Here is a 24161-nt window from a genome sequence, read left to right on the forward strand (position 1 = left end):
CCTCCTCCATCTGCATCTGAATTAGCCCTTATGTTCGTTGACACAATAATGTAAGGGAGCGTCATTCACGTATATATGAGAGAATAGTGTATTTACCATGAGCTGTCCTTAATGAGCAATTCAACGCCTCTATTGTGAGCGCTAAATCAGCCATATTTTATGCCGGCCGCAGCTGGCAGGCCAGAACTCTATGCTTTGTGCTGGGCATAACTTGGGGACTGGACTCAACATATGCATGTCAGTGCAACTTCTTCCTGTGTCAGTTCTGACGCATGTGTCCGCCTTTATATAAGCCCCGAGTGTCTGGTGCAGTTAGAATATTGTCTTACGACGACGCCTGGTAACACTAGTATTTACGCCCTAACTCCAGCTTCTGTGGGGTCCTCTGCGGTGACATTACAAGAATAACACAGGCCTGGTTTTCTATAGCACTTTATTTACACATCGCACCCATATTGTTACATTGTATCAGCTGAGCAGCGAGTAAAGGGGCCGGTACATCAGGTAGGTATCAGGGCAATTCTCTGTTCTGCCCAATGCATGGGTCAGACAATCTGTGTAATGCAACATGTTGGAAATCCACCATCCGCCGACTAAGACCAACACATGATTGGGATTGGCGAGTCAGGGATCTATAAAATGATTTGGCAGATTCCACAAGGATCGATGTCCGTTGATCGGTGTATCGGAATCGGCCCATAGATGAATGGCCCACGTAACAGTGGGGCTGGCAGTAACGGCATACCTGAGTATTGAACTATAATAAGAATGGCGGCTGTAACCGCAGCAACTAGCCCGAGGTCATCCGTCATTTTCTAAACTGGTACAATACGATTGGCTGCTATTTGTAAACATTGCAAGACTGTTTCAAGTAAATCCCTACAGCAGGATCCCCACCACGTTCTATGTACTGGTTACTATAGTACAGCGTCTGCTTTCCCAATTATTCCAGAGATCGTGCCCTATCTGGTGCCCGTGATCCCTGTAACACTGAGCCAGACAACGAGCGCTCTGTCCAGATCCTAGAAGGCACGGTTGGTGTAGTCAGGTGAGGTCTCTGCCTGTGCGGATTTACCAGCCGTCCCCATCCAACGCTGCAATCTGACACAGGTACAGACAATGTAAAACTGCAGCATTGGCGCCAGCAGTCAGACCTTTGTGTCAGTTCGTGTCGCGCACTTGTGCTTTGATTTAGGATGGACACTAGAACTTGTAGATGAATTGTACAGAAAGAACTAAATTAGTAATAGATCATTTCCTGATTATTATAGTGTGATTTAACCTACAATGATTATGTATGGGTTCCTGTGCTCTGCACATTAGGTTACAGAGGAACCGTAAGATACCTGCAACGTGAGTCTATAACTATACATATATAAAATCTGTGAGTGTGAAATAATAATTATTGCTACAGTCACGGATCCTGTCCTCTCCGATTAGGCGGTGTGGCGGAGGGATTATTAGACAAAGGTGATGTGATATTCGGGATAAGCCTGGATGTCATTAAATATGACGAACATTGAAGGGTTGGCAGTGTTATCTGTCACGCTGTCATACAGGTCGGTGGGGTTGGCTTGGTTCTTAGCTGGAGGTGCCACCAGGCCCTGATGTCCTCTGCACGAGACCCCAGTAAGGACGCTGACCAGGTACATATGCCTCTGTCCATTGGAGTCCGGTTTGGAATAAGTGCTGTGAGCAGAGTAACTCGCATTTACTGCAAAGTATGTTCCGTTTCCAAAAGCAGCAGCTGTGTGAAAAACAACACGGAAACATTAAATGTCTCTAATGCAAATACAATGGCCAGGCTGCAACAGGGAAATAACATAAGTGACCATAGCCATCTTCTAACCCAAAGCATACACACGTAGGAATCATGGAGTGAGGTAAATGGCTCAGGAGGCACTGGCTAGCACCAGAGCCAGATTTACACACAACGTATGAGCCAAAGGGAACCTCTGGACATTATACACAGGTGTAACAGTATAAATTTCGGGAAATTTGGTGAGTATTGATCAGAGATGTGTGGAAAAGATAAGCAGGGGAGAAGGGGCACTGCCTCACCTGCCATAGACTTTTTACTTCAGAGTTTTGACTATAAAAATGATTAGAGTAATATAACGAAGATATTTCTTATACAGTCTTGGTATTTTTCATATACTTTATACAGTGAAACCTTTGGCACAAACGCAAGTATGACAGGAAAGACCCTGCCTCACCCCATCGCACGTCACTGGATGAGGAATAATGGCAGTGTACAGTTGTCAAGAATACTGGGAGCTGAATGCAGTCATAAACGCTGACACAGTCTATAGCAGGGGTGGGCAAATTATATCACCGGGGACCAGGGGACCAAGGGACCCCATCCCCCACACACACACACACACACACACACTTTTCCACACCATAGAAGTGGCCCATTCCTGCTGCATAGCTCACTCGTCAGATAATAGATTGGCCACATGTTTAAAGCGCATGACTGAGAGCGGAGGCAGGCAGTGGCGGCTAGGGGGAGGACCTGCGCGGTGGGCGTGTCACTACAGTGACCTCATTCTCTACACAACACAGGAGGTCACAGGGAGCCAGAGCCTACGGGGGGAATTATTTTCCAGTTGGGGCCGGAGGAAGAATATTTGATGTTCCATCTCTCAGTATGGGCTCCCACAAAAAGTGTGTGCGTGTATGTGGGGGCACGAAGAGTCTGATGACCATGCATTGGGGGCTGATTCTATTTAAGGGCATGTGGAGTAGTGCGATGGCATAAAAGGGGTCAGTGGAGTGGGCAGACTGCATAAAAGAGGCACGCAGCGGAGTGTGATGGCATACAAGGGGCATGTGGTGAGGTCCGCGCATGGCTGTTTACTAAGACTTGTTAAGTGGCCCTCCACCTAAAGTAATTGCACACAAAGATACATAGGGCTTAATTCTGAGTCGTAATCGGGGAAGTCTGCAGCAGCAACGCTTACTATCTTACACTGATGCTGGCTGCTGAAGAAACAGCCGTCCAGTCCCCCCACCTGCCCAAAAATCACTAACACGCCCACAAGACGTAGTTGTTCTGTGCATCTGCGCGTTAGCTGCTGCCCGGAAACACTGATTTCATGGACAAAGAAACACTGGCACCCATGGAGCGAACCATCCGCCCTCATATTCCTGGGCACAGTTACGCAATCTGCCATCGCTTTCTTCGTGCACGCGCAGTCAGCTGGTAATCACGGGGTGCGGTCGCTTTGGAATTGCGTCGGGCTCCGTATCAGGCCCATAGGATCTACAATATTTTATGAGATTTACATTATCGGAAACCGACGGAGCAGCCGCTGAGCCCTCACCGTTTCGTCCGGCGTAGCCCCTGTTGAAACCGTTATGAATAACGATCTGTATGGAATTAGCGTCGGTCCCGTGGAAGAGCTGCCGCTCGTTGTTGGTGGTTCCGTTCTTTGTGTTGATGCTCTGCTTCTTTATGTCATAGTTCATCCACAGATCCTTGTTCTGTATCCTCTCAATCTGTGCAGACAGAGCAACAAGAGACGTGAGAAATATACTCTCCTTAACAGTATTCACCTCTGAGCAGCTCTTTTTATCCAATAGGGCTCAAGGCGAATGATACAGTACAGAAACAATTAAGTACAGAAAACCTGTGAAAGAAAAAAATCCTTTTTCGGGGAACGGTTTTTGTATTATAAAAGTATACAACGTAACTTTAAATTTAAAATTAAATTGCGCTTATTGACACATGTGGGTATAATTGTAGTAAATATATTGTTTATAACACACACATTTCTTTATTTATATTTTGCCTTTTAATATGTAAAAATTATATTTCTTCTTCAGAGTCCATACTCTCCACAGGGAACACCTTGGGGTTTAGGTGGTTGAAGAGGACCGTGCACCAAACAGTTAAAGCTTTTGAGTTCCCAGGATGCTCCGGTCCCTCCTCCCCTATACCCCACCCCCAGCCAAGGTTAGCCTATTTTGCTTTGGTGCCGACAGCAGCCGGATGCACCTTTTAACAGTGGGGCTGCTTTTATACAGCCCCAAGCTTTTTCTTTTATGATTTCATTTCTTTTTTTTGTTTTTATACTTAAAGCAAGCAGTGCTAGGCTGTCCTAAGGACGTCAGCGTTGCTGCTCCTCCAACCTCACGCCGACGAGTGGTCTGCTGATTACAGCAGGAACCACAGAGCCCAGCTAGCAAAGCTCTCTGGGGATCCAAGGCTGCAGTTGGAAAACGGGGGAACAGGTAAAGCGGCCCCCAGTTTGTGGGAACCCGCGTCTTTTATTGCAGTCTCTCTTCAGGTCAAACTATTCCACCAGGGCCTAAAATACTGGCGCTGGGAACTTTTTAGAGGCTATGGGAGGTGAGGTTAGGGATAAGCTGTAGTGGGATGGTTATGGTTAGGCACTAGAGCAGGCATTCCCAACCACGGTCCTCAAGGCACACCAACAGTGCAGGTTTTAGTGATATCCAGGCTGCAGCACAGATGGTTAAATCAAAATAACTGAACTACTAATTAAGTCACCTGTGTTCAAGCCTGGATATCACTAAAACCTGCACTGTTGGTGTGCCTTGAGGACCGTGGTTGGGAATGCCTGCACTAGAGGGAGGATTAGGGTCAGGCTGCGGGAGACGAAGGGACAGACTGCGGGAGCCGAAGGGACAGGCTGCGGGAGCCGAAGGGAAGATGTGGCCTAAATATTGGGTCAGACACTAATGGAACCGTTCCTGCAATATCGCCTGAAGATGTGGCCTAGATATTGGGTCAGACCCTACTGGAAGCATTCCTGCAATATCCCCTGAAGATGCGGCCTAGATATTGGGTCAGAACCATTCCTGCAATATTGCCTGAAGATGTCGCCTAGATATTGGGTCAGACCCTACTGGAAGCATTCCTGCAGTATCACCTGAAGATGCGGCCTAGATATTGGGTCAGACCCTAATTGAACCATTCCTGCAATATTGCCTGAAGATGTCGCCTAGATATTGGGTCAGACACTACTGGAACCATTACCTTCAGTATTCTGTTTCCGCAGGACTGTGCAAATTTCTTCTGAACATCTGAAAATTCAGACGTTCCGGCAGGAACATCCACCACCATCACAAGACTGTTACCCATCGGTTTCCAATGCTTCGGTAGCCCGAGTGATGACTGTTCTAAATATAAAAAATAAAAAATAATTTGTTATCAGTGATCCTATAAAGATGACCTAGATGGATCCTGGGAATGCCCGTCCCAGACTCAGGTCCTGAGTATCTATACTGGATGCCAGATGTGCAGTGCACACCACAGCCATCTCTTCACCTCTTCGAAGTCTCCCAGCGCTTTGCGAATGCACGGTATGGAAATTGCATGTGCAGTAGACTCTGGCACGACACCAGAGTCTACCAGTGCTCACAAATGTGTTGGGTTCTCGATGGAGACTGCACACGGACGCCCTTCTCTCTTAGTTTGCCTCTGAGTAGCCGGCTACCACTGGAGACTGAAAAAACCATGCTGATTGGCTGTTCGGGTTGCAGTTGTTACCTTATTTCTCAAGGCCAGTTCCGTTTATACATTGATTCTCAGTGGCTGAGGCCTTCAGAAGTGTAAAAAGTAGTGATGAGCGGATTCGGTTTTACTCGGTTTTACTCGGTTCTCAAAACCGAATCTTATTGGCTATCCAAAACACGTGACATCAGTGAGCCAATAAGATTCGGTTTTGAGAACCGAGTAAAACCGAGTAAAACCGAATCCGCTCATCACTAGTAAAAACCTCTACATGCAGGACATAATGGGGCCCTTTTATTCATTACTGGGTTTTTGACCCGATAATTATAATTTGTTATCACTGCTACTTGCGGCAATAAGACATGATCTATCGCCCGGATGTGTACAGATCACTCACCCGGCACTATTTACAATCTGTTACCCATAAGCTAGAATGGCTAATGTCACCTTCACATGGTGTTTGCTACAGAGGAGCTTGGTAAATTCGGCAAGAAAGCAGTCCCCATAGATTTCTATGGGGGCCTGCTTTTGCAAAAGGGAAGTGCTGCAACAGATATCTCCAGTATCTGCTATGGTCCCCTGTAGATACATTAATAATAATTCATAAATAGGCCCAGAGCTATCTATCTTAACAGCATTGTAGGCCCTGGGCAAAGCAATGCACTGGGGCCCGTCCCCACACCTTTCAAAGGAACCAATAAAAAAAAATAAAAAAAATATATAGTTACATGCCACTCCTGCACCATCTCTCTACATGCTTCCATACAGTGAATGCTGTTAGAACTCTGATTGGTGAATAGCTCCAGCCATCTGTCATTCACTGTCTGGCTGCAGGCTGGTAGAGAATGCTGCCTGGCTGCTCTGACCACCACCCGCCCCTGCTTGAAGGCCCCAAGAATTGAGGGGACCTGGGCAGCTCCCTAGTGTGTTAAGATGGCCATGTATAGGCCCCAAAATCTGTAAAGCGCCATAAGAACACACGTTTGGCTTCCCCCAGGCTTACTACTTTCCTAACCACATATTTAGTCCTTAAACAAATAATCATGGAGAGCACAGGCAAAAAGCAAGCTACAGTAAGTGACATTACCGTGTTTCAGGCCTCGCTCGATCCTCACTTGGTTGCCTTGTTTGTCACTAGCGGTCTCCTTCTGTAAGTCCACAGTGAATTCCTTCCCTTGGGTCCAGACAGTAATTTGTGTTTTATTCGCACTTTTTGCCTCTTCCAATTCCAGGTTTGCCATCTTGTCAAATGGACTCATTTTGGACGCACATTCGTACCTCCACTCCACCAGGTTCCCGGTCAGCTCCGCTGCTCTCTCTCTGGTTTTACGGTCCCTCACAGTATTAAGAATCTTTTGGATTTCGCTGGACGCATTCATGACATCCCTAGTGATGCCGGAAATATAAATGGAAGGGTCGGGCGGTTTGTAAACCACGGAGACCTGGAACTCTTTCTGGAGATTTGATATTGTCTGCATCTCGGTAACCTCCAGCTCCGAGATCCATTCCTCGGTGAGAACCCGCTCAGCCTGCTCTTGTTCTATCTGTTGTTGGAGCCAAGTCTTCGTCCTCTCCACACTGTTCTTATCTTCAGCGCAGAAACTGAAAGTCACTGGCTTAATGTTATCCATGAGCTGAAAGGCCGTCAGCTTCTGAACCGGCTTTTTAGGTTTCGGGATAAAAAAGTCTGGGGAAGTAAAGTCACAAATATCAATTCACAAGAACGTCACATTTTGGAAGAACTTTTATTCTTCTGTTTGATTCATTTGTAAGACAGAACTTTTAAGACACTTATCAATGTGAATTTTTTTACGGATGGTGAACTTTTGCCGACTTCCATGCGGAGTGGAGCTTCTGCTGCTAAAGTGGAGTTACAGTGTCCTCTTACACCTAGACCCTGATTCAGAGGCGTTCGTACTGCCAATGTCAGACGTAGCGGAGCAATATCTTGCTACTGCGCACCGATCATGTGCCCTGTTGTGTATGTGCAGGGATAATGTAGTGGGCGGTTCCTAGGTGGTGACTGGGAGGTGGCTTTGCGCATGTGTGGAGACAGTCCGTTTTATGGACGCATCGCCTAAAGCGGATGCAAACAAAGACACCCAACCGCTCACACAGGAGGCCATACTCTGACTTTTTGTGACATCTAAGGATGCACCAACTGGTGTTACTGCATGTACGAGCACGGACAGGGATCACCTCACTCCTTGCACATACTGTATTGCCTGGGAAAGGACTCTGTAGCGGAATAGTGGACGGGCGACCGCCAATGGACGCAGCTGAAGGCACTTCTGCTGACACCTCTGAATCGGTACCCTTTGTCTTATAGCAGAGACGTCCATCATGACTGAGATGCTCCAAGAGGAGTAACGTACCATAACTGTTTTTACATCTTCCATCTTGGTCGCATTGCAGTGGAAAGCCGCTCACAGAGCCCCAAAGACGCTGGGCTGTGACTCTGCTCGCACAAAAATTAGTATAACACATGTACAAAGTATCAAAGACCTTTTTACACAGATTTACACTCAGCCGCCCTTAGATGCACAAGTACGGTAAGCCGCAGTGGTCAGTGTGCTCTAGCAATGTAGCTTTGTCGCGTCTGCTTGATTTAATCATGGAAATAAGTCGTACAATTTCAGTGATAAAGGCGCATGGTACTACAGACTCGCCTGGACCTGGCGTGCTGAAAGGGGCTAATTAGTGTTTAATAGAATATAGAGTTCATTTTGCATAATGTTCGGCCCCTGTGTGATTATACTAAGTTCAGGGGCCCGATGGCTGGTTCCTTTCCATTTCCACCACGTAACTTATGCCCGAGGTGCCAGGTAATCATAGTCTCAAGCAACAGCTGTGTGTGCAGCCAGTAGGTCATGTGGAGAACAGAAAAGGTAATTTGTGGAGCTGGATGATGGAGTAGAGAATATTCTAAGTAAGAGTAGGAAAGCAAATGAGGGGAGAGGGCCCTGCTTATATCCTGGGCATTCGTGGGCAGACAGGAGTGACACAGATGAGGTAGACAGTGAGCGTGGAACAGAGGGACAGAGCTGAGTATGGGGAAGAAGTGGGTATTGAGAGCTTATTTAAAGTTTTGTAGAGTGGTGGAGAGTCTGATAGGGAGAGGTAGAGAATTCTAGAGAATTAGAGCAGCACGTGCAAAATCTTGGAGGTGGGAATGAGAGGAAGTAATCAATAGGCAGGAGAGGCAAGGGGGTCATGCCAGACACTGAAAGCAAAGGTTTGCATACTTGTGAGGTTGGATCATTTTTCTCAATTAAAAAAAAGAAATGAGCTTGTCTAATTTTGTTGTCTCTATTGTTTGATCTGGTTCTCTTCATCTACTTTTAGGACTTCAGCAGAAATCTAGAAAATTCTGAAGGGTTAACAAACTTTCAAGCACCACTGTAAGAGTGAGGAGAGAAGGGGGAGGAAATGTAGATTTGAGTATCATCCACACAGAGATAAGGGAAGTCAAAAGAGCTGATGAGCTCACCTAAAGAGGACATATAGAGGGAGAATAGGAGAGGTCCAAGAGCAGAACCTTGGGGGACATCTACTGTCAGTGGAAGTGTGTGTGTGTGTGGGGGGGAGGGTGAAGTTAAGTGAGGAGACGGAGAAGGACAGGTCAGAGAGGTAGGAGGACAACAACTAGAAGAGGGCAGTATCACCCAGACCAAGGGAGTGAAGGATTTGCAGAAGGAGAGGATGGTCCATACTGTCAAAGGCAGCAGAGAGGTCAAGGACAATAAGTAGAGAGTAGTGGCCCTTGGATTTGGCAGCAAGAAGGTCATTGCAGACTATTGTGAGGGCAGTTTCAGTGGAGTGGAGACGACGGGAGCCAGACTGGAAAGGGTCAAGCAGTGAGTGTGAGGAAAGAAAGGAAGTAAGGCGGTTGTAGACAATACGCTTAAGGAGTTTAGAGGCAAAAGGAAGGAGAGAGATGGGTCGGGAGTTGGAGAGAGTGTGTGTATCAAGGGTAGTTTATTTTAAGAATATGGGGGACAAGGGCATGCTTGGAGGCAGAAAGGGCAGTGCCTGATGAGAGGGAGAGATTGAGGTGCAAGATGGGAACAGGCAGAAGGAGAGAGGTAGTGGAGGAGGCGGAGGGGATAGGGTCAAGTGGGGAGGTGGTGGTGTTGGAGTGCCAAATGAGGGACACGACTTCATCTCTAGATACAGAGAAGAACAATGTCAGAGTTGGTAAGATGGATGGGGAGTGGTGATTTGGGATAGGAGGGGGCAGGTTGTAGAGTCTGGTGGGATGTGAATATTGAGATGTTTATCTGTAAGGGCGAACTGGCAGAAAAAAAACTTCTACATACTTCCACCTATCTCCTGACCAATATTGAATTGAAATGGGGAAGCCGAGGAGAGGAATCTATCAAGATCAATTTATACAACGGAGATACGGCCATAGCTTTCGTGGCCAGAGGGAGGCTCCACGCTGAGCTAACGTCTCTAAAACAGCGCATTTTCCCCGGAATTCACCAGCTGTCCAACGCAAAACACTCCCCCCTCTAGCCAGAACCTAAACACCTGGAAGTCTAAGTCCAGGGGAAATTCAGCGATGCCCAAAAATGAGAGGAGGGGGCAAGCCATTGATGAGACAGATGGGCTACTCGCAAGATTTTCAGCCGGCCAGGGAAGGAGTTACTGCGCCTAGGCCACTCGAGGATTCTGTTGAGCGTTGTCACCTAATAGTAGCCAATATCTTGGGCAACTGAAACATAGAAACATCTAGTTTGCCCTTTTTATTTTTAACCATATTTTTATCTCAAAACTTATTTGATCCTTATTTATTTGTAAGGATATCATTATGTCTATCCCATGCATGTTTAAATTACTCTACTGTCTTAGCCTCTACCACCTCTGATGGGAGGCTATTCCACTTGTCCACTACCCTCTCTGAGAAGTAATTTTTCCTCATATTTCTCCTGAACCTCCCTGGTGAAACCGAGGCATTTTATACCACTTTCTCTGTACTCCACAAGTAAGAATAATCTCCCCTAACGTCAGGTATCTGCAAGTTCAGATCCTTCCAAATTATTTAAACGGCTACGTTCATTAAGTTAATATGGTCAAACACAGAACTCACCGACGACCTTAGAGAGGAATGATTTCGGCTCAGACAAGGCAGTTCCTTCCTTCTTCTTCATGCTCACATAGAAATCATTCAACATATTTTGCTGGAAAATAACCACTTTCACCTTCTTAATGGATCCGACAGATTTGGAGGTGATAAAATTCACCACCGCATCTAGGATTGTATCAGCCACCACCGTAGCGGATATTCCACCTGCACCTGGATCATGGGGACAGAAACAATTGGACGTAATATGAAGCCGCTAATGTGTGCAAGAAACAATAAGAATCATTCATAAAACAATTTATAGTAAGACAATGTTGCACCACGAGAGTGCAAGTAGAGACCCAGACGCACACAGAATATAGGCGTGCCGCATATCATTTTAAACAGCAGAAGCTGCTTGTGCGTCTTATTTGCATTGTGATGCGAATAAGGCACATTTGTGTCAATAAAAGACGACCGGTGCCTACAGAGTTGCACGGGACCAGTCAGCTCACTCACATCAGGCATGTACCACCCACTATGTGGCGTATTGAGGCTAGATGTACGAGGACACGTCTGTACAAGACATCCTAGTCCCACGTATGAAAGTGACCACCAGGTACGGCTCCACGCAGTATTGCCAAGAAATTGTGGACAGAGGTCAGCACTTACAGTTAAGGGGAGACTTGAGAAGGAGACTGCCCTATTATCCCTGGAAGGGGTAATATTTGGGTCTACATCGCACCCTCCAAATGAGTTCTAAGTATGGGAAACAGCACGGGTGTAATACAGAAGACAGACACTCATTAGGTCTACACCGTAGGGTCGACAATCAAATGGTCGACAGGGACAAAAAGTTCTACAGTCCAAAAGGCGACACAACATTTTTTGTTTCCTATGGTATTTTTTTTTTAAATTTACCCAAATTTGTGGAAATGTGTCCCCTCGTGGGCTCGCTTTACTCACTGCGCTTCGGGCTCGCCACAAGGTTACTAAAAGGTAATGATTTGCGACATAGATAGTAAATGCAGCAAAAGTTGTAGAAACGTGTCGACCTTTTGACCTTTTAACTGTCTATCAACCAACCACCAACCAACAGCACAATGCTGCATTCTCTAACTCAGATACACAATAGGTGTAAATGGGGGAAAGGGACATATTCTATCGGTTATCCAGAAGTGAAGTGAAGATTCTGAACGTAACCCTCCCCCCAGCACAGGGCCCCGTGCCATGAGGAAGGGGGCCATACAAGGGCTGAGTTGTCATGTGACACCTCACTAACAGTTGATAGTCCTTCAAATCGTCCATCCGTCCATCCATCCGCTATACCTGTTCCCAGGGCGGGGAAGGCCACAGAGGACACCTGATTCTTCTCACACTCCTGCAGACAGTCCAGGACATTTTTGGTGACATCTGCTGGTTGTTTTGGGCCGACCACATGGAGAATCCACTTACAGCTGCTGTTCTGCAGAGCGAGGTTTCCAGGTGGTGTGAGGATATAACCCTTGTGTGGCTGGGAGCCTGGAAACAGAGATAAATATTAACACATTGAGTTCTCTGCAGCTCTGTCATGATCTGGACCCGTGCGGCTCATAATGATCCATTCCCCAGTTCTATCACTACAGATGCCTGGCCATCTCCCCCTGACATTGCTGGACACAGACGCTGCTGCCAGGTCCTGGGTACTACTTCTGATTAGAGTGGCCAATTCTGGGCCATTTTTTCAATCCCGGGTATCAGGATTGAAAAAAGGTCAACCACGGGATTCCCGGAATACGCGGGATTGGTTTGTTTCCTGTGTCAATGCCCCCCCCCCCCCCTGCACTGCCCCGCACCGCGCACATAACTCATCACAATTGTACCTTGGAGAGCGGGTGGGTAACTTCCTCCGGTTCAGTGAGGGCGGCTGGCTGGCCGTGCAGCGCAACCTCTGACTTCCCGGCTTTCCCCTGCACAGCATGACGTGAGCAGGAAGCCGGGCAGCGTTTGATCCTCCCGAGGAAGCTCAACGCTGACCGGAATTTAAAAAAAAAAAAAGAGGACCTCATGATCCCCAAATCCCCGAGATTGGAGCTTCCAATCCAGAGATTGAATACCCGACGATTTTTGCCCTAAATCCCGGGATCCCGCCAATTCCAATGCCAGGATTGGCCACCCTACATATGATGTTACAGCACTTTGTTTTCATGCAATAAAATAAATGATTAAACATATAGTATAAAAGTATCCTCAGGCTGTGTTTAGAAGGTGTATATGATACATACATGTGTGTTGTGTTTAGACTTGGGTCCCATCCCCAATAAATCTCATTACATTTTGTTCATATCCCAATATATGGAAAATCCAAAATACATCTGGTCGCCAGAATTTCGGATAGGGGAGACTGAACCTGTATAATGCAATACAGGGCTGGTACCGGCCTAGAAAGCCACATTGCATACATTGGGGGGTATTCAATTAGCGTTTCTGCGGTAAAAAGACGTGAAATTACTGCAAATTGCAGTAAATTCGCAAAAAAACCTGCACTTTTCGCTATTTTTTAGGACAATGGGGATTCACCCTATTCAATAGAAGGGCCATTTTTTCGCTTAGGCGAAAAATTCAGCAGGAGCAAAAAACATGTGAATTAGAGAATCAGTGAATCAGAGAATGTTTTCTCACCTGCGCTGGTGATAAAGCGGGCCATTTTCGACAATTTTGAGGCATTTTCAAAAAAAGTGAAAAGTCATTAGTGAAAATGCCTTAAAAACAGGTGAAAACAGTCCGTAATTGAATACGCGGGGGGGGGGGGGGGGATTGAATAGCTCAGAAATGAACGGCGCTAACCGAATACCCCCTTTTATCTTCTCAATAAATGTTGGACTGTATTGCGGGTTATCCCCTTATCTCTTCATGCATCAGTCACCCTCCCCGCAGCTTCTCTCTCCCTGCAAATTCACTTTTTGCTATCCAATAAGAAACTCGCATTGAACCAGGCAGAGTAATCTCTCATTTTCCCATTTGCACCTCACTGAGGGTAAGAGATGTTAGGGAAAAACCTTATTTTAAGGGTAAAATGTTGGGACACCATGCAGAACCCCCAAAAATGAGTTGCAAAGTACAAAACACCCAAAGAATCCCGAGTTCCATGGACTGTTTACTCTCCCATGACAGTACCAGGCAAGTCAGCCATCTTGGGTGCACTACACTGGTTACAATGGGCGGGGCTACGCTGTATGCATCCATAATGGAGAAAAACAAGTAACCCGCAGGACGATCACTTCCCACCCTTGGACAACATGGCGGGGGAAGAAATCGGTAGAAATGTGATGGGCAGTGGGTGGTAGTCACATGGAAGCAGCGGGTGAAATGGTGGTGGTGGGCGGGACAGACCGCTGTGGGATTTATTTTGGGGGTTTGCTGTTTGCAGTACTCGGAGAGGAAGCGTACAACATGCACAAAATGTAACACTGACAGATGAGAGGAACCAGAGCGAAGAAATCGTCCAGAACTTTACCTAACGCGCTGGCGGCGGCTCCAACGTTTGGTCCGGCTGCGTCCAGGATTGCCTTAGATACTCCTACAAATGACAAGACCGGCAGGGTGAGTATCTACATTTACCTCCTGCATTGTGCTGGCTGTACCGGCCTTATATAACAGGAGAACGTTATATATATCCCCATCCATCCACCCCTCAATGTAGAATGTATATGTTCTACCTGGCCAGTGCTGACTGTATGGTCTCCCCCCCATGTGATGTGCTATACGTGACAGCGCATTGTAGAGTAACCTAGCACGGTCCTATATAGCACATTACAGTGTACCGGGGAGGCAGCGGAGCTTCATGAAAATACCAGTCAGCAAACTCATACAACGACGCAATGGGCAATCACAAAGAGCGTAGGGCTGGTCTGGGCCGTGACTATCAGCAACATCAGGTAAGGTGGAACACAACTGGGGCAGATGTACTAAGCCTGGGGAAGGGATAAAGCAGTGATAAGTGCAAGGTGATAGCGCACCAGCCAATCAGCTACTTACTGTCATTTTTTCAAATCCGTAATGATTGGCTGGTGCGTGATCACCTTCCACTTATCACCGCTTTATCACTGCTCCAGGTTAATACATCTGCCGCAGATTCCTGTACACAAGGCTATGTATTCTAATGCCTTTCCTACACCACTTACCATTACACCAGCAACTTTACAGCTTCTTAATCCCTCTCGGCCAAGAGGGATTCACAAGTAGTATAAAGCCTCTATCTATTCATAATGAGAGGTGGCACTAGATTCATCCTCTTGAATCCTGGGAGTGTGGACAGCAAGAAGTTCACCCCCGGCAGCAAAGAAGCCCCCAAGTGTGAGACCCACAGACCGTTCCTCCTACAAGCTCTCACATCACTTGGTCTCTCACCCCATTACCGCCCGGCGACGCCCATTCAGCTGCAGGTGGCAAAGTGACAGAGATGCATACGACTCGTCAATGGGTACGCTCGGCTCTGGAGCAAGTGCTGCGGTAAATGTCTCCAGATCCATCCTAAAACCAGGCTGCCATGCAACTCTGAGTGAGGAGTGCCTGTCCCCGAGATCTCATTTCTCTGCAACAGTCCTATAAAAACTGTGCAGGAGGAGAGAGGAGACGTGCACAGCTATGGAAATACTGCAGCTCGAGTACTGTGCTGGAGAGGAAGCAACAGAAGTGAAGATAAAGTCCCCACGATTTGTGAATGAGAGATGGTCCTGGGCTCATTTCACTTAGACACTTGTGCGCACTAAACCCCCACCCCCACCACACAACCTTGTGTACACATATAAAGGTAACTGCATGGCCCCTCTGGTCACCAGTGCCCACACCCCACAGCGAGCCATTACATGCAGTGGTGTAAAGGCGGCGGTGTATTAATATCAGATGCTCCTCCTACGCCACGCATGGTGACAGGGGCTACACACTTATTAACATTGTAAAAATGAGTACACTATTGTGTGCACTATTTTTACTGCTTAAATACCATATTGATAGGACTAATAAACATTCAATCCCACCTACACAGGACTCCCACTCCTCCCATCCCACCTACACAGGACTCCCACTCCTTACATCCCCTCTACACAGGACTCCCACTCCTTACATCCCACCCACACAGGACTCCCACTGCTTACATTCCATCTACACAGGACTCCCACTCCTTACATTCCATCTACACAGGACTCCCACTCCTTACATCCCATCCACACAGGACTCCCACTCCTTACATCCCCTCTACACAGGACTCCCACTCCTTACATCCCACCTACACAGGACTCCCACTCCTTACATCCCACCCACACAGAACTCCCACTCCTTACATCCCACCTACACAGGACTCCCACTCCTTACATCCCACCTACACAGGACTCCCACTCCTTACATCCCACCTACACAGGACTCCCACTCCTTACATTCCATCTACACAGGACTCCCACTCCTTACATTCCATCTACACAGGACTCCCACTCCTTACATCCCATCCACACAGGACTCCCACTCCTTACATCCCACCCACACAGAACTCCCACTCCTTACATCCCACCTACACAGGACTCCCACTCCTTACATCCCACCTACACAGGACTCCCACTCCTTACATCCCCTCTACACAGGACTCCCACTCCTTACATTCCATCTACACAGGACTCCCACTCCTTACATTCCATCTACACAGGACTCCCACTCCTTACATCCCATCCACACAGGACTCCCACTCCTTACATCCCCTCTACACAGGACTCCCACTCCTTACATCCCACCTACACAGGACTCCCACTCCTTACATCCCACCTACACAGGACTCCCACTCCTTACATCCCCTCTACACAGGACTCCCACTCCTTACATCCCACCCACACAGGACTCCCACTGCTTACATTCCATCTACACAGGACTCCCACTCCTTACATCCCACCTACACAGGACTCCCACTCCTTAGATCCCACCTACACAGGACTCCCACTCCTTAGATCCCACCTACACAGGACTCCCACTCCTTAGATCCCACCTACACAGGACTCCCACTCCTTACATCCCCTCTACACAGGACTCCCACTCCTTACATCCCCTCTACACAGGACTCCCACTCCTTACATCCCACCCACACAGGACTCCCACTGCTTACATTCCATCTACACAGGACTCCCACTGCTTACATTCCATCTACACAGGACTCCCACTCCTTACATCCCACCTACACAGTACTCCCACTCCTTACATCCCACCTACACAGGACTCCCACTCCTTAGATCCCACCTACACAGGACTCCTACTCCTTACATCCCACCTACACAGGACTCCCACTCCTCACATCCCATCTACACAGGACTCCCACTCCTTACATCCCAACTACACAGGACTCCCACTCCTTACATCCCACCTACACAGGACGCCCACTCTTTAGATCTCACCTACACAGGACTCCCACTCCTTACATCCCACCTACACAGGGCTCCCACTCCTCACATCCCATCTACACAGGACTCCCACTCCTCACATCCCACCTACACAGGACTCCCACTCCTTACATCCCCTCTACACAGAACTCCCACTCCTTACATCCCACCCACACAGGACTCCCACTCCTTACATCCCACCCACACAGGACTCCCACTCCTTACATCCCACCTACACAGGACTCCCACTCCTTACATCCCCTCTACACAGGACTCCCACTCCTTACATCCCCTCTACACAGGACTCCCACTCCTTACATTCCATCTACACAGGACTCCCACTCCTCACATCCCACCTACACAGGACTCCCACTCCTTACATCCCCTCTACACAGGACTCCCACTCCTTAATAATAATAATAATAATTTTATTTATATAGCGCTCTTTCTCCAACAGGACTCAAGGCGCTTACATCCCACCCACACAGAGCTCCCACTCCTTACATCCCCTCTACACAGGACTCCCACTCCTTACATTCCATCTACACAGGACTCCCACTCCTTACATCCCACCCACACAGAACTCCCACTCCTTACATCCCACCTACACAGGACTCCCACTCCTTACATCCCCTCTACACAGGACTCCCACTCCTTACATCCCACCCACACAGAACTCCCACTCCTTACATCCCACCTACACAGGACTCCCACTCCTTACATCCCACCTACACAGGACTCCCACTCCTTACATCCCCTCTACACAGGACTCCCACTCCTTACATCCCATCCACACAGGACTCCCACTCCTTACATCCCCTCTACACAGGACTCCCACTCCTTACATCCCACCTACACAGGACTCCCACTCCTTACATCCCACCTACACAGGACTTCCACTCCTTACATCCCCTCTACACAGGACTCCCACTCCTTACATTCCACCCACACAGGACTCCCACTGCTTACATTCCATCTACACAGGACTCCCACTCCTTACATCCCACCTACACAGGACTCCCACTCCTTAGATCCCACCTACACAGGACTCCCACTCCTTACATCCCACCTACACAGGACTCCCACTCCTTACATCCCACCTACACAGGACTCCCACTCCTTACATCCCCTCTACACAGGACTCCCACTCCTTACATCCCACCCACACAGAACTCCCACTGCTTACATTCCATCTACACAGGACTCCCACTGCTTACATTCCATCTACACAGGACTCCCACTCCTTACATTCCATCTACACAGGACTCCCACTCCTTACATCCCACCTACACAGGACTCCCACTCCTTAGATCCCACCTACACAGGACTCCCACTCCTTACATCCCACCTACACAGGACTCCCACTCCTCACATCCCATCTACACAGGACTCCCACTCCTTACATCCCAACTACACAGGACTCACACTCCTTACATTCCATCTACACAGGACTCCCACTCCTTACATCCCACCTACACAGGACGCCCACTCTTTAGATCTCACCTACACAGGACTCCCACTCCTTACATCCCACCTACACAGGGCTCCCACTCCTCACATCCCATCTACACAGGACTCCCACTCCTCACATCCCACCTACACAGGACTCACACTCCTTACATCCCCTCTACACAGAACTCCCACTCCTTACATCCCACCCACACAGGACTCCCACTCCTTACATTCCACCCACACAGGACTCCCACTCCTTACATCCCACCTACACAGGACTCCCACTCCTTACATTCCATCTACACAGGACTCCCACTCCTTACATCCCACCTACACAGGACGCCCACTCTTTAGATCTCACCTACACAGGACTCCCACTCCTTACATCCCACCTACACAGGGCTCCCACTCCTCACATCCCATCTACACAGGACTCCCACTCCTCACATCCCACCTACACAGGACTCCCACTCCTTACATTCCATCTACACAGGACTCCCACTCCTCACATCCCACCTACACAGGACTCCCACTCCTTACATTCCATCTACACAGGACTCCCACTCCTTACATCCCACCCACACAGGACTCCCACTCCTTACATCCCCTCTACACAGGACTCCCACTCCTTACATCCCACCCACACAGGACTCCCACTGCTTACATTCCATCTACACAGGACTCCCACTCCTTAGATCCCACCTACACAGGACTCCCACTCCTTAGATCCCACCTACACAGGACTCCTACTCCTTACATCCCACCTACACAGGACTCCCACTCCTTACATCCCCTCTACACAGGATTCCCACTCCTTACATCCCACCCACACAGAACTCCCACTCCTTACATCCCACCTACACAGGACTCCCACTCCTTACATCCCACCTACACAGGACTCCCACTCCTTACATCCCCTCTACACAGGACTCCCACTCCTTACATTCCATCTACACAGGACTCCCACTCCTTACATCCCCTCTACACAGGACTCCCACTCCTTACATCCCACCTACACAGGACTCCCACTCCTTACATCCCCTCTACACAGGACTCCCACTCCTTACATCCCACCCACACAGGACTCCCACTCCTTACATCCCCTCTACACAGGACTCCCACTCCTTACATCCCACCCACACAGGACTCCCACTGCTTACATTCCATCTACACAGGACTCCCACTCCTTAGATCCCACCTACACAGGACTCCCACTCCTTAGATCCCACCTACACAGGACTCCTACTCCTTACATCCCACCTACACAGGACTCCCACTCCTTACATCCCCTCTACACAGGACTCCCACTCCTTACATCCCACCCACACAGGACTCCCACTGCTTACATTCCATCTACACAGGACTCCCACTGCTTACATTCCATCTACACAGGACTCCCACTCCTTACATCCCACCTACACAGGACTCCCACTCCTTAGATCCCACCTACACAGGACTCCCACTCCTTAGATCCCACCTACACAGGACTCCCACTCCTTACATCCCACCTACACAGGACTCCCACTCCTCACATCCCATCTACACAGGACTCCCACTCCTTACATCCCAACTACACAGGACTCACACTCCTTACATTCCATCTACACAGGACTCCCACTCCTTAGATCCCACCTACACAGGACTCCCACTCCTTAGATCCCACCTACACAGGACTCCCACTCCTTACATCCCACCTACACAGGACTCCCACTCCTCACATCCCATCTACACAGGACTCCCACTCCTTACATCCCAACTACACAGGACTCACACTCCTTACATTCCACCTACACAGGGCTCCCACTCCTCACATCCCATCTACACAGGACTCCCACTCCTCACATCCCACCTACACAGGACTCCCACTCCTTACATCCCCTCTACACAGAACTCCCACTCCTTACATCCCACCCACACAGGACTCCCACTCCTTACATCCCCTCTACACAGGACTCCCACTCCTTACATTCCATCTACACAGGACTCCCACTCCTTACATCCCCTCTACACAGGACTCCCACTCCTTACATCCCACCCACACAGGACTCCCACTCCTTACATTCCATCAACACAGGACTCCCACTCCTTACATCCCACCTACACAGGACTCCCACTCCTTACATCCCACCTACACAGGACTCCCACTCCTTACATCCCACCCACACAGGACTCCCACTCCTTACATCCCACCTACACAGGACTCCCACTCCTTACATTCCATCTACACAGGACTCCCACTCCTTACATTCCATCAACACAGGACTCCCACTCCTTACATCCCCTGTACACAGGACTCCCACTCCTTACATTCCATCTACACAGGACTCCCACTCCTTACATCCCACCCACACAGGACTCCCACTCCTTACATCCCACCCACACAGGACTCCCACTCCTTACATACCATCCCAAATGAGGCAAAAGAGTAACCCGAACAATAGCTTGGGGGGACATCAGTTTCTAAAGGGAATGAAAAGGAACCCTGGGAAAACTGGGCCACATGGAGCCCTGCAGTCAGCCCATCTTGGGCAGCACCTTACGGGCAAATGTTTCATCAGTCTTTGCCACAGCCCCTTTAGTAACCTTTAGTTATTACTTTTAGGTTCAGGGTGTTACTGGGAGGGTAACAGGCTGTAGGGAAGACCCGGAAGATGCATAAACAAAAGGGAGAAAGAAGAAGGCTCTTGTGTGGGCGCACTCATTAATGGTAGTTAAATAACTAGAATGAATAACACTAGGTTGATTAGTCAGCAGATAAAACAACATTTATTTGGAAATATTAAGAATATAATTGCCCCTGGTTGAGGAGATGTGAATGATCCCAGATAAAAATGTTCTGGTCCTGCCTCAGGAAATGAGATGGAGAGGGGTAGAGACACTGCAAGTCATAAACCCTTTCTCACCCGGCCAGTACAGATGATCTGTGTTAATGAGATCAATTAAGTCAATTGATTTTAGATTCTGTCATAATCCTAATGAAGGAATAACAGCTATTATGGCAATGAGTAATAATAGAAACAAATCAAAGGATATACCAGGGTAAAGAAAGCAAAGGATAGGAACAAATGGTGATGCTGCTGTTGGAGTCACATACCACACATCATATGCAATGATTGATGTTCTACAACACTGAGTATTCCCTGTGAGTCTCCACCTCAGGTACTAACTCAGCCCACACTGTTTCGCTTCCAAGATCGGACGAGATCGGGCATTAGCAGTGTGGTTTGATAGTAGAAGGATTTGGTCAGACGTCCAATGAGAGTGCACCTATATAGGGGGGGATAATTAGCTGGGTCTTATAGATACAGTGTGGATCTGCTTTTTGTGTTAGGCAGGAGACATCAAGTCCCACACCGGTGGTATTGTGTCCCTGGATCACAAATGAGAGTCCACGAAAAAGGAAGATATATAGATTTATGAAAAAAACGAAGATATATAGATTTGTGAAAAAAACCCTAAAAAGGAAAATGGAGATCAATTAGGCTGTAGTTATTAGGAACGGGTGATAAAAATTACCCGTCCGTATAGATACAAATGGATAAGGAAACACGGATCAAGAAATTTTTATATATATGTGTACATTGGTACTGGTGTAAGGAACAGAAAATATGTCAAAGATAATTGTAGATACAAATAAATAGTACTGGTATATGCAATGAAATAATCACTAGTGACATGGGTGTCATTAGAAACACTTTGTGTGAATTGGAGCTGTTATAATCATTAGGATATAGGGAAATAGACATGAAATTCTCATATAACCCATGCAGCAATATGACAACAGGATCTGCAGGAGGAAAGTCAAAGAAGAATGCAGTATTTCTTTCCTATAAAATGCAGTTTTTAATCCTGATGCAATAAACTAAGATGCATAAGCCTGGAAAAAGGCATAAATGAAGCCACACAAAAAGCAGATAAATAATACTGGTATATGCAATGAAATAATCACTAGTGACATGGGTGTCATTAGAAACACTTTGTGTGAATTGGAGCTGTTATAATCATTAGGATATAGGGAAATAGACATGAAATTCTCATATAACCCATGCAGCAATATGACAACAGGATCTGCAGGAGGAAAGTCAAAGAAGAATGCAGTATTTCTTTCCTATAAAATGCAGTTTTTAAACCTGATGCAATAAACTAAGATGCATAAGCCTGGAAAAAGGCATAAATGAAGCTGCACGGATATAGATACAATTTCTATGACAGCTGGGCAAAAATTAGCCCAAAATGGCAGGATGGAATGATCTGACCTGGAAGTGAGCAAGCCCCACAGGGGTGAAACATGTTTTCCATTCCAATGGGTCCTGTTTTGTCCAACTGCAAGTGATTCACTCCTAGCCTCAGGTCAGATCATTCCATCAGGTTTAAAAACTGCATTTTATAGGAAAGAAATACTGCATTCTTCTTTGACTTTCCTCCTGCAGATCCTGTTGTCATATTGCTGCATGGGTTATATGAGAATTTCATGTCTATTTCCCTATATCCTAATGATTATAACAGCTCCAATTCACACAAAGTGTTTCTAATGACACCCATGTCACTAGTGATTATTTCATTGCATATACCAGTATTATTTATCTGCTTTTTGTGTGGCTTCATTTATGCCTTTTTCCAGGCTTATGCATCTTAGTTTATTGCATCAGGATTAAAAACTGCATTTTATAGGAAAGAAATACTGCATTCTTCTTTGACTTTCCTCCTGCAGATCCTGTTGTCATATTGCTGCATGGGTTATATGAGAATTTCATGTCTATTTCCCTATATCCTAATGATTATAACAGCTCCAATTCACACAAAGTGTTTCTAATGACACCCATGTCACTAGTGATTATTTCATTGCATATACCAGTACTATTTATTTGTATCTACAATTATCTTTGACATATTTTCTGTTCCTTACACCAGTACCAATGTACACATATATATAAAAATTTCTTGATCCGTGTTTCCTTATCCATTTGTATCTATACGGACGGGTAATTTTTATCACCCGTTCCTAATAACTACAGCCTAATTGATCTCCATTTTCCTTTTTAGGGTTTTTTTCACAAATCTATATATCTTCGTTTTTTTCATAAATCTATATATCTTCCTTTTTCGTGGACTCTCATTTGTGATCCAGGGACACAATACCACCGGTGTGGGACTTGATGTCTCCTGCCTAACACAAAAAGCAGATCCACACTGTATCTATAAGACCCAGCTAATTATCCCCCCCTATATAGGTGCACTCTCATTGGACGTCTGACCAAATCCTTCTACTATCAAACCACACTGCTAATGCCCGATCTCGTCCGATCTTGGAAGCGAAACAGTGTGGGCTGAGTTAGTACCTGAGGTGGAGACTCACAGGGAATACTCAGTGTTGTAGAACATCAATCATTGCATATGATGTGTGGTATGTGACTCCAACAGCAGCATCACCATTTGTTCCTATCCTTTGCTTTCTTTACCCTGGTATATCCTTTGATTTGTTTCTATTATTACTCATTGCCATAATAGCTGTTATTCCTTCATTAGGATTATGACAGAATCTAAAATCAATTGACTTAATTGATCTCATTAACACAGATCATCTGTACTGGCCGGGTGAGAAAGGGTTTATGACTTGCAGTGTCTCTACCCCTCTCCATCTCATTTCCTGAGGCAGGACCAGAACATTTTTATCTGGGATCATTCACATCTCCTCAACCAGGGGCAATTATATTCTTAATATTTCCAAATAAATTTTGTTTTATCTGCTGACTAATCAACCTAG

The 24161-nt window shown here is 47.1% G+C and overlaps 1 protein-coding gene across 1 annotated transcript in view; it reads right to left on the minus strand.

The window, feature by feature from the left end:
• Positions 1–416: 416 nt before the first annotated feature.
• Positions 417–24161, minus strand: part of LOC134944214 (protein mono-ADP-ribosyltransferase PARP14-like) — a 114734-nt gene continuing 90989 nt past the window's right edge. The window contains exons 11-17 of the mRNA XM_063932796.1: positions 14044–14106; positions 11877–12068; positions 10575–10781; positions 6570–7169; positions 5006–5148; positions 3327–3501; positions 417–1747 (exon numbers count right to left, since the gene is read on the minus strand). Of these exons, the coding sequence (XP_063788866.1) occupies positions 1461–1747; positions 3327–3501; positions 5006–5148; positions 6570–7169; positions 10575–10781; positions 11877–12068; positions 14044–14106 (1667 nt within the window). The 3' untranslated portion in view covers positions 417–1460. The remainder of the gene's footprint in view (positions 1748–3326; positions 3502–5005; positions 5149–6569; positions 7170–10574; positions 10782–11876; positions 12069–14043; positions 14107–24161) is intronic.

The sequence above is a fragment of the Pseudophryne corroboree genome, chromosome 7 (assembly GCF_028390025.1).
Source record: "Pseudophryne corroboree isolate aPseCor3 chromosome 7, aPseCor3.hap2, whole genome shotgun sequence".
Lineage (NCBI taxonomy): Eukaryota > Metazoa > Chordata > Amphibia > Anura > Myobatrachidae > Pseudophryne > Pseudophryne corroboree.